Source organism: Cetorhinus maximus, chromosome 11 (genome assembly GCF_964194155.1).
Source record: "Cetorhinus maximus chromosome 11, sCetMax3.hap1.1, whole genome shotgun sequence".
In the NCBI taxonomy this organism is placed as follows: domain Eukaryota; kingdom Metazoa; phylum Chordata; class Chondrichthyes; order Lamniformes; family Cetorhinidae; genus Cetorhinus; species Cetorhinus maximus.
The window spans coordinates 52,264,142-52,276,196 of record NC_135889.1 but is presented as its reverse complement, the minus strand read 5'-3'; the positions used below and the strand labels follow the sequence as shown (position 1 = coordinate 52,276,196).

Genomic DNA, 12,055 nt, shown 5'->3' with positions numbered 1-12,055 from the left:
ACAAAACTGTAAGGCAAGGACTTGGCATGGACAAGTAGTAAATGTGGAATTTGAGTCATGCTGGCTAAAAGAGCGATGGATAAGAGGATGGTGGATAGGTGTGATAGTGATAGCAAGATCTTTTTAACTTTTCCATTGTGATGCCTCATTTAACATGCAGGATGGGATTTCAGCAAGAATCTTGTTCCCGACTGAGTATCTGTTGATTGGACAGAGAATCTCTGCTGTGCTGTAGGATTAGAAGGGTCAAAAATCTCATGGTGGTCTCACAATCTCAATATCAATCAGAGAGCACATCAGGGTCATGAAGAAAGGATGTCAAAAAGTTGCTCCCAGCTGCAGAAATCATTATTGAACACTCTCCACACCCTTTAGGCTCACCAGCTCCTCTTTTCTAGTTTTCACTGATCCAGGCAACAGCTGCACCTTCTAATTCACTTTCAAACTACCCTGAGTATGTTGTGAGAATAACAGTAGGAAACTCAGACCTGCAGGTTCACTGACCCTCATTACAAACACGCAAGTGAGCTTACTTGGAAATCAAAGTGCACTCCATGGGAAAGTCTAAAACTTGAGGAAGTTCAGGACTTCTGTTCTGGGGGGGAAACTGGTATCATGAGATACAGGGGAAGGTGGCAGATTGGATCCAAGATTGGCTAAGTGACAGGAAATGATTTAGGCTTAAATGTGGGAGGCATGATTGGAAAATTTGCAGATGACACAAAAATTGGCCATATAGTTGATAGTGAAGAGGATGGCTGTCGACTCCAGAATGATATCAATGGTTTGGTTGAGTGGGCGGAGAATTGGCAAATGGAATTCAATCTGGAAAAGTGTGAGGTAATGCATTTGAGGGGGACAAACAAAGCAAGGGAAGGCTCAATAAACGGTAAGTTATTGAGAGGGGTTGAGGAAGCGAGACACCTTGGCGTGCATGTCCGCAGGTCCCTAAAGGTGGCAGGACATGTGGCAAGGTGGTCAAGAAGGCATATGGAATGCTTTCCTTTGTTGGGTGAGGTATTGAATACAAAAGCAGGGGTGTGATGATGGAACTGTATAAAATGCTGGTTGGGCCACAGCTGGAATTTTGTGTACAGTTCTGGTCACCACATTACAGGAAGGACATAATTGCTCTGGAGAGATTGCAGAAGAGATTTACAAGAATATTGCCAGGCCTTGAAAACTGCAGCTATGAGGAGAGATTGGATAGGCCAAGGCTGTTTTTCTTAGAACAGAGGAGGCTAAGGGGTGACCTAATTGAGGTGTACTAAATTATGAGGGACCTAGATAGGGTAGACAGGAAAGAATTGTTTCCCCTATCTGAGAGGTCAATTACCAGGGGGCATAGGTTTAAGGTGATTGGTAGAAAGATTAGAGAGGGCATGAGGAAAAGGTTTTTTACCCAGAGGTTGGTGGGCATCTGGAATTCATTGCCTAAGCTGGTGTTGAGGCTGAAATGCTCAACTCATTTAAAAGGTACCTGGATCTGCATCTGAAATGCTATAACCTGCAAGGCTACGGACCAGGAGCTGGAAAGTGGGATTAAAGTGAGTGGCTAGTTTCTTTTCTCTCTTTTTGGCCGGCGCAGACACGATGGGCTGAATGGCCTCTTTCTGCACCGTTACTTTTTTACGATTTTGGTTTATGGTTTAAATGGGGCCCTAGTTGACTTGTCCTAATTATACATGGAAAGAGTGAGAAACTTCTGGGCTGAATATTCAAAATGTTCTATTAACAGGAAGCATAAAATAGAATAATTGCTGTTAATGAAAATATTTCTAATTAGATGATGTACAATATTCACATGACAAGACACTGACTTTGGAAAATAGTGTTTCTACAATAAAGCACTTAAAAAGAGTGCTCCTATTGCATGTGTTGTGTATTGTTTTGTAGTACATCAAAAGCCTTTACCTGTCTAAAGAATTCTTCCATCAATGTCATTGTCCAACGGTAGTGCTGTTGCCAGGTTTTTGCAGGGTGACTTATATCTGCTGCATGCAACATTAATGACATAACTTTGGCTTTGTCAGTCCTGAAAAATCAAGGACATACGTATCACTTGTGGAATTCAAGGAATGTAGGTTGGTATTGTGTGACACATAATTACAAGTTTCCTGCTTTTAGAAAGAAAAATCAAGGAAAGGAGATCACCTCACCCTTCAGGCTGCTGCAACGTATTTTTCATGGTCTTGATTTGTTGAAAATGACAAGACATGTCGGTCGATAAAACCATCTCTATCACCAATGAACGCAGCTCCCTGTTTGATTTATAAAACATGATGCTATGACTAGCTGATTGACAATGCTAAATACAGGAATAGATCTGGCTGCTAGCTTTCTTTCCATGTCTACAATAAAAGAATGGGAAAATATATAAAAAGTGCTGAACGTCTAATGTTCCCACGACTAAAGGAATGTCAACCCTGAAGTACAGTTCACCAGCTGAAATGCCAGCCTGTCTGAATATTCTTGCTCAAGCCAAATGTATTTAGGGTTAATTCTTGTCCTTTAGATAAAGAACGTGAGTTTTCTGCTAATTTGGTCAATTGGTTTAAGTTAGAATGGTGCTAAGGGGCAGTCATCCTTTAACCCTCACAGGGCTCTCTCCCTAACAGCGCTGTGGGCGTGCCTACATCACATGGACTGCAGCAGTTCCAGAAGGCAGCTCACCACCACCTTCTCAAGGGCATTTGGGGATGGGCAATAAATGCTGGCTTAGCCAGCGACGCCCACATCCCATGAGCGAATATAAAAAACAGTGCCTTAGCACTTGAATCAAAATAGCACAGTTCAAGTGCAACACTTTCAGCTGCCAGAAATACAGGCAGCTGGCAGTTGAAAATCTGGCAGGGACCTTGTGCAGCTATTCAACTGCTAGAATCAACTTTCAGGCAGAGCTGTAAAAGGGCACCCAGCACTCCCACCCAAAACAGGCAGGTGGTTGCACAATTATGCAAATCAGGACCAAAGCCTGTAGGGTCCTAATTGATGTTTTCAAGAAGAAGTGGGTGAAGCATACAGGGTCCGACTTGTCCTACTTTCTCTAGGCATTGCGAGGCCTAACCCATAGTCCCTAAGTATTCTATTTTTTAAAAAAATTGGATTGTTGTAGTTCCTTGAGAAGTCAGGATTGCCCACAAGCTTTGCCTGCCAGCCTGGTGCATGAAGTAACTGAACAATTAAAATATGTCTGCTTGGTGCCCACAGCTCGCCAAAAAATATTAGGAAGATAGGAACATGAGTAGGCCATTCAGCCCCTTTAGGCTGCTCCGCCATTCAATTAGATCATACCTGATCTGTATCTTAACTCTGCCTTTCCGCCATTGTTCTGGAATCTATAATACTCAAAAATCTAACTCAGTTTTGGAGTTTTCAATTGACCTCACATCAACAGCTTTTTGGGGATAGGAATTCCAGATTACCACTACCCTTTTGTGAAGGAGTGCTCTCCTGATATTACTCCTGAACAGCCTAGCTCTAATTTAAAGTGATGCCCCATTGTTCAGGACTCTCCCACCACAGTTAAGGTTAATGCAGCATTGTTCTCACTGCTGCCAAGGGCCAAACTTAAAGCTTCAACCTGAACCTGAAAAGTTGTCTGGGCCTCCTGAATACTGAATCCCTTCTCTTCTCACCTGCCGTGGAGGCCTCGAAGAAGATTTGAGTTCAAGTGGCTGCAGAAATGAATCTGTCTCTTCCTGAGACCTGGGCTTTGGGAATGAGAAGCTGCAATATCTGTCATGCTTTTGCACGTCTGTGGTGGGCTGGGATGAAGCCTGGGGTAGGAGCTGGGGTTAGAATGAAGTTTGGGACATGTGATGGACTGCAAAAAGGGCAGGCCTGGAACTCAGACTAGCTGCAGAGTGATAGTCAAGTTGAAGGTTAGAGTTTGGTCCTTGTAGACAATGTAAACAATGATGTATTAATGGTCACATGACTGGCATTACCAAATAGATGAGCAAACTGCATTCAAACTAAAATGTTTTCAGGACTCAAACGTTAAAAGTTATACAAATTATAGCAACTGTATAAACATAGCAAAGAAAGCAAAATACTACAGATGTTGGAAATCTGAAATAAAAACAGAAAATGCTGGGAAAACTCAGCAAGTCTGGCAGCACACGTGGAGTGAGAAACAGAGTCAATGGGCAGAATTTTGGGTTCGGCGGGAGGATGCGATTGGTGGGCCCGGAAGCACCGGGAAACGTACCACCACTGGCGGTCGGCCCCCGACCGCGATTTCACGCTGGTGGGCCAATCAAGGCCCGCCCAAGTGTGAACAACGACTCCCCAATGGTTGGGTAAGGGCAGGCAGCAGAGGGGGGCTGTCGGCCGCCGGTTTAAAACCGGCACAGTCAGGCCCTGGAAGGCCGCCAATGACAAAGACATCTTCAGTGTTGTTAACAGGAGATTATAAATTATGGGTTCGAATGCGGCTGCAGATGCCAGGTGGGAGGGCAGGTCGGGTGGGCACTCGGCCTCCCGTTTTTCTGATGAGTGCCTCACGTTCCTCCTGGAGGAGGCGGCTGCCAGCAGGGACACCCTTGTCCCCAGGGATGGAAGGCGGAAGCCACCACACTGAACAGAAAGAGCTTGGGAGGAGGCAGCAGTGCTGGTCAGCAGCCATGATGTTGTGTGGCACCTGGGTGCAGTGCCGGAAGAGGTTACTGACCTGCTGCGCTCAGGAAGGGTGAGTACTGCGTTGGATCAGTGTGTTGAAACGATAAGGGCTGACTGTCCCCCCGTGGAGCTCAGGGGTGTTAGAGTCTGAGTGTCAATTGTCAATGATGCCAGAGATGGCCAAGGGGGTGAGACCTTGGACTGAGTGCCTTGCGGCTCCAGGGCCACGACTCAGATGTGCCCTGCAAGGTGTTCCTTAGGTGGGGTTAGCCAGGCTGCAATGGTGCTGCAGGTAGAGAGTGGACTAATCACTGCTCCTCTGTCCATTAAGGAGAAGATGGCCCATAACAGCATTGGCAGGTCGCAGACCGGCGGAGGCCCCGCTAACCTCCTAATCCTAACCAGCTGCAAGCAGGACGCCTTGGAGCTGGAGAGGCACCACGGACTTCGGTCAACCAGTCATGGGGATGCTGGGGTGTCAGACAATTTTAAGCTGCAATATTGCAAGTTGAGGGCCACTGTGACCTTCAGAGCCACTGGCATGGGGTGTCCACCCACACAGTCGGAGCTGATCTCAGGTCCAATCATCTGGCAAATGTAGGTCACAGACTCCCTGGAGAGGCAGCACTTATCTGAAGAAGAGTCATACAGACTTGAAACATTGACTCCGTTTCTCTCTCCACAGATACTGGCAGACCTGCTGAGTTTTTCCAGCATTTTCTGTGTAACTGCGGCCCTAGGTTCATGTTTGTCCACTTTTGGCCTCGAAATCCAGGCAGTTGATTCCTATTTTGGTTTATGTTTATTTGTTGGCTTTTACTGTTTGAATGCTACGGACCTGGAGGTTTAGAAGCTGGGGCTGATTCTAGTGCCGTTACCTCACTGGTGCAGAATATTGAGTTCTGTTAGTATCAGCAACTTAGAAATATGTAAATTAACAACAAAATGAACTTAAACTTTGTTAAGTGGCTGAAAGGTTCCACAATGGATGCCTGTACAGTGCACAAAGAGGTAAACTTAGTCTGACCCATGCACGCCCCTTCCACCCTACTCCCACACCACAATCCCCAGTATAAGTCATGTTCAAAGACTGCTCCCTGCAATATTATTCTAATTTGATTAATCAATCATGCATAAAAATCACTACATTTGCTGTTCATGATTTTTGTTGTTCATTAATTTATAAATCTATTCCAAGAAGTAACTCTTAAGGCTTTAATGTTAATGAAACTCTCAATCTCTGCCTTTATAAAAAAACCCATACTACAGATATGCAAAATGTTGTTTTGTCATTTTCTTTTAACCGCAAACATTGCCTAAAGAGTGCTAATCTAATGCAAAAGTGTTTGTGGCTACATCAAATAAAGAATAACTGAACTCATTCTATCACAAATCTATAATCACACCATAACACCAAATGGTAGAGAGACTTGTATTTGTACAATATTTTTGCAGATGTCTCAAAAAGCAATCCATTTGAACCTAATATTGGAAAAGTAATCTTTTATACAATTTATTTTATTCTGAAAAATTCTTATCTTACCGCCAATCATCTTTAGATAAATTGCACATAATATTCATTTCTTCATCTTGCATTAATCGGTAGGCAGCACTCACATGATAGTTTTCAAGAACAGAACGATCATTGTATAAAATAGCTTCACCCGATCTGTTAATAAATAAACGAAACATAATGATTGACGTGAACTATGTTGTTCTACAATTAAGTGGCCACAAAAAAACTACATTAAAAACAAAGATACTGAAATTACACCATCAGGTATAAGTATACCGAGCTAATATATTGGAAGTCTTTGGTCTTTATTTTAGTTAAGGCATTAACCCATTGAAGCTAACAGAAATGAGTTAACAGCTCCATTAAAATAACAGAGAAATTTCAGATAATTATGCTAAGTGATCATAGTTTAATATGCCATGGTGCAATTTTTGAGGTCAAAATATTAAGTAATAATGTTCAACAAAGGCATCTGGTAACTTACGACTAGGACCAGATTTTTGTCTTCCAGTTGCTAGAGCTGGAAAATGTCCTGACTTGGCAGACCCACCTGGGTAGAAAGTGCCCGTCAGACCCAACTTTCGTTCTGGGGTGGGGATGGGTGGTGTGGGATGTGCTCAGGCCCATCGCTCCGGAAGCAGATCAGAGGCGGCCATGGGATTTTGTTCCAGTTGTTGGGCTTATATGGTTTCCCCTCTAGTCCTCACACCACTACCCATGCCCCATGCCACTTGCTGCAATTATTGAAGGCATCATTTTGAATAATAATGCAGAGCGGACAGGGTCAAATTGGTCACTCCCACCCAGCATTTAGTTCCATTGCCTTCAGTAGAACTGAATATCAAACAGGTGGATAAATGGTAAAACTGCCCGGTTAAACACTAGCACCCAAAGCAAAGTTTCAATCCCCTGATCTGGTGTAACCCTATTAAACAATATAGAAAGCTAAACCACTTATATTTACCAAGATCATTTTAGTGGTGAATTCATCTGGAAGTTTTATTCTTCACATTTTGCAATGTTGCTTCCTACCTGGTTTGAATGTGGAAGTTATTTGTGGTTCCTGTATGCTCATAGTCATGAATGGCAGCTGCAAAGAGCATGGCTAGAATTTCCAGTTCTGTAAACCAGTGCTGTAACAGAAAGGGCACAATTCGGGAAATAGTCAAAAACAACACTCAGCTCAGATGAGAAGATGCGACATGATTATCTCTGGAAAATCACACATGAAGGCTTGGAAGGCATCTGAGGCACTCAACATTTCTCAGTGGCAGGTGACAAGCACAAGTCGGGCTGGGTACGAACACTGTACAAGCTGCTCATTAAGCCCAATCTGAGTTCTATTTAAATGAAGTGCCCATTCCATAATGCCATGACAGTGCCTGAGCGGTGCCTTGATCTCAGGGAGCCCATTGGAATGAGTGCTGGATGGGAAGGCACCATAATATCTGAAAATAAAAAAGGGGGCACTTTCTGCCCTTACCCATCACTGCCCAGTGCTCCACCCCATCAACTGAGAACCTGCTGTAGCAAAACCAACAGCCTAGATTTCCCTGGATTGGCATGAGTTGTAAAAGCTGCTCCAGAGATTATGCAAATAGTCTGACTTTGTTTTATCTGATGAAGGCAAACCACTTATCCCCAGGTCCTGATGATACAGGATTTGAGCTCTACAGTCGACCCCAAGAAGCCTCAGCATATAATTCATAATCTACATATCTCTAGTTTGGAACAGATTTTGTTTTTTGCTTGTACTTGAGGTCTTTTGAGAAATGGAATGGGCTTCTGTATACATCATAATAGGAAACTGATTCTTCATGTCAGAAAATCTGAAATATTTGCAACAAAATAATTCTGAAAAATAAAACAAAGTCTAACTTTGAAAAGACTGTTTTAGAGGAATATTGGTTTCTTTTTTGGGATTGATCTGAGGCTGTTAGCTATTTGTTATTTATGACAAAGCAACTAACAAACCATAAAGGAAAGTGTCTATGGAGTATCAAACCTAAGTAGCCGGAAGAATTAAAGCTGAGATGAAAGGAACATCTAGGGATCATTTCAAGGGGCTTGAGCAGTATTGGCTAGAAAACAAACTAGCTGATACATATCACATTGGGTAAGTACATAAAAAGAGCCTTATTATCATGGAGCAAAATACTTGAAATGGAGCAAATGATCATTTGAAGTAATTAGGTGAGAAGTAATATTTCTCCAATTAACTATTAGGGCAGAATTTTACGATGGGGAGTGGACGGCTGTCCCTCATGATCAAACTTTAAAGTGGGCATGAAGACATCGGGTCAGGTCCCAATTCCAAGATTACAGAAGGTGAGCAGGCCCAAAAGCAAAAGCCAACCCACTCCAGATTAAGGGCAGTTTATGAATACTTGAGGCAATTAACAGATCAATTGACTGAAATTTAATGCAGCTTGTGTGATTTAATGTTAGTCATAGAGTCATAGAGGTTTACTGTCTGCGCCGGTCAAACAAGTACCTAACTATTCTAATCCCATTTTCCAGCACTAGGCCCATAGCCTTGTATGCCGTGGCATCACAAGTGCATATCCAAATACTTCTTAAATGTTATGAAGGTATCTGCCTCTACCACCCTTTCAGGCAGTGAGTTCCAGATTCCTACCACCCTCTTGTTAAAAAATCCTTCCTCACATTCCCTCTAAACCTCCTGCCACTTATCTTAAATCTATGCCCGCTGGTTATTGATCCCTCCAACAAGGGGAAAAGTTCCTTCCTGTCTACCCTATCTATGCCCCTCATAATTTTATACACCTCAATCTCCTCTGCTCCAGGGAAAATAACCCCAGTCTATCCAATCTCTCCTCATAACTAAAACTCTCCAGGCCACGCAACATCGTGATAAATCTCCTCTGCACACCCTCTAGTGCAATCACATCCTTCCTATAATGCCGATTCCAGAACTGCACGCAACACTCTAGCCAGCATTTTATACCGTTCTAGCATAACCTACCTGCTCTAATATTCTATGCCTCAGCTAATAAAGGTAAGTATCCCATATGCCTTCCTAACCACCTTATCTACCTGTCCCGCTACCTTAAGGGAACTGTGGACATGCACACCAATGTCCCTCTGATCCTTGGTACTTCCCAGGGTCCTACCATTCATCATGTATTCCCGTGCCTTTTTTGTCCTGCCCAAGTGTATCACCTCACATTTATCCAGATTAAATTCTATTTGCCACTGCTCAGCCCATCTGACTAGCCCATCTATATCCTCCTGTAATCTAAGACTATCCTCCTCACTATTTACCACTCCACCAATTTTCATGTCATCGGTGAACTTACTGATCAACCCTCCTACATTCAAGTCTAAATTGTTTTTATATACCACAAGCAACCCTGTGGAACCCCACTGGACACAGGCAGCCAGTCACAAAAACACCCCTCGACCATCACACTCTGCTTCCTGCCACTCAGCCAATTCTGGATCCAATTTGCCAAATTGCTTTGGATCCCATGGGCTCTTACCTTCATTATCAGTCTCCCATACGGGATGTTATCAAAAGCCTAGCTGAAGTCCAAGTAGACTGCGTCAAATGCATTGCCCTCATCTACACCTGGTCACCTCTTCAAAAAATCCAATCAAATTGGTCAGGGAGCCTGGGCAGGTATGTGCCAGGAGAAGACACTGCCCTGAGGGAAAGGTTTACAGACAACGCACTAACTACCTTCAGATGAATTAGCATCGGTGTCAAAGCTGGCTCCCTCTATCCAAGGAGGTGATGACATCCATTTGTGACATGATTATGGGGAGATCAGTTCCAACTGCGTGGGTGCCAGACCAATGCCTGTGGCACTGAAGGAAACGGTAGCCCTGAACGTCTATGCATCAGGACCCTTTCAAGCATCTACAGATGATCTCAGCGGCATTCTGCAACTGGCAAGCCACTATTGTATTAAAGTTGTAGCAGACATATTGCTCAGGGGAATAGAAACCTTCAATTGTTTCACCACTGACGACAGTCAGGCTGAGCAAATAAGAGGCTTCAGGGCTATGGCAGGCTTTCCTAATTCACAAGGGTCCACTGACTGTACAAGACACCCACAGGCAAGCCAGGGGCTTTCGTTAATTAGAAAAGTTTTACACTGTGAATGTGAAGATTATCTATGATCACCATCAGTGCATCCTGCAGGTGTATGTGCATTACCCTGGGAGTAGTCATGATATTTACATCCTCAGGTACTCCCAGGTTCCACAGCTCTTTTAACCTCCCTGCTCCGCTGGGTGGCTGGATAATAGGAGACAAGGGATACCTGTTAAAGAGGTGGCTTATCAGGCATCCACAGTCTCAGGCGGAAGACAGCTACAATATCAGCCACGCCTCTACCATGGCGACCATCATGAAAACCATTGGTCTGCTCAAGCTGCGGTTCTGTAGCCTCGACCCCACTGCTGGGGCCTTTCAGTCCGACTGAGGTAGTGTTTCCCTGATCGTTGGGGTGTGCTGTGCACTGCACAACCTGGCAATGCAAAGAGGTGAAAGCCTTGTGGATCAGGGTATGGAGGGCCACCCTACTTCATCAGTCTAGCAACGACTCCGAGAAGGAATAGGATGCTGACCATGACCATGGCAACCCACAGGCTGGGAGGCAGAGGTTGGGTGCTAGGGAGATGAGAGAGGTTTTTTTCATGAGGCAAGTCAACTGGGGCCTTGTTGACTTCTTGCAAAGTATGGAGGCACCATACGACTTCTGCCCCAGAACATGAAGCATACACTGAAGACACCACAAAAGGTTCGACTTTGCAAATGTACCTAATAAAGGGCCAGCGATTTTCAGCAGAAGGTGTTATGGCTTTGTGGCCCCTATCAAAGTAAGTTTGTCCCTAGTCCACACATTAACAATAAAACACCATGTCATAACTGAAGAATTTAATAACGAGCAGGTGAACAACACAACACTCAGCCATACACATGCAGCGAACATCAGTGATGGGCCCTGTGCCTGTAGTGTTTATAGGTGCTGCACTGTATTTCCCTACCACTCCAAAGTGCTGGAGCCAGGCTGTTGTTGTTGTTGCTCCGTGGATGATCTTGGCAGGCGCCTCTGGTCATCTGAGAATATGAGGGTCCTGGCATTGTGAGGTACTCCTGCTCAGTGGCAGGAGCCTCGTCACTGTGGCATCCTGAGGTGCTAGTGTCATTGGCAGGGGGTGTGTGGAGGGACTGCAGTCGCCATCAGAAGTGCCCTGAAAGGAGCCCCCAGATGCAGATAGCGTTTGTTCATCCACCAACGTGAGGACCACTCTGCTTAGCAGAGAGGAATGAGGACCTGGTGGAGATTCCAGTTGGCTTGTCCATCTCTTGCACTGGCAATGCCTGCCTGAGGTCATTGAAAATGTGGGGGCTTCCAGGTCTGAATGTCCCAGATTGAGCTGCTGGGCCTAACTCTCTATGAGATATGCCAAACTCTCAATGGAGGAGCAAGCAACTTCTGCCACCTTTCGCAAGACTCAGAGGTTCATCACCTGCCTTGGCTCAGCATCTTCCTGATCTCCCGCACTCCTCCAAGAGTCAGAGGCTTGGACTGTCACAGCCTCTGCTGGTTGCTCCAGCGATCGTGCGCTGCGCCCCCAGTTTATGCTACCATTTTGGCCAACGCACACAGACCCACCGTGAGGTGCAAGTATCTGAGCTGATGTGTGGAGCAAGGATGGAACAGTACATCCTCTAAGATCCCCTCCTCCTCCTCAGTGTCAATATCTGCTTGGGCTGATGAATGACCTGCTGGAGGAGTAAGACAGGTGAGTGCAAATCAACAATGAGGAGGAACACTGAGTAAAAGTAGCTTCGTCTCAGACGTAGACATGCAACATATGCCACATGGCTCAGATGAGGTGATCTCCAGTCATTGTGCCATACACACCCATCCTATCCCCTGT

At 44.7% G+C, this 12,055-nt stretch overlaps 1 protein-coding gene across 5 annotated transcripts in view; it reads right to left on the bottom strand.

The window, feature by feature from the left end:
• Positions 1-12,055, bottom strand: part of pde1a (phosphodiesterase 1A, calmodulin-dependent) — a 628,668-nt gene that overhangs the window by 67,757 nt on the left and 548,856 nt on the right. For all 5 annotated transcript variants that reach the window (XM_078551925.1, XM_078551927.1, XM_078551926.1 and 2 more), the window contains 4 exons: positions 7,172-7,272; positions 6,167-6,292; positions 2,160-2,261; positions 1,915-2,035 (listed from right to left, as the gene is read on the bottom strand). In XM_078551925.1, coding sequence (XP_078408051.1) covers positions 1,915-2,035; positions 2,160-2,261; positions 6,167-6,292; positions 7,172-7,272 — 450 coding nt within the window. The remainder of the gene's footprint in view (positions 1-1,914; positions 2,036-2,159; positions 2,262-6,166; positions 6,293-7,171; positions 7,273-12,055) is intronic.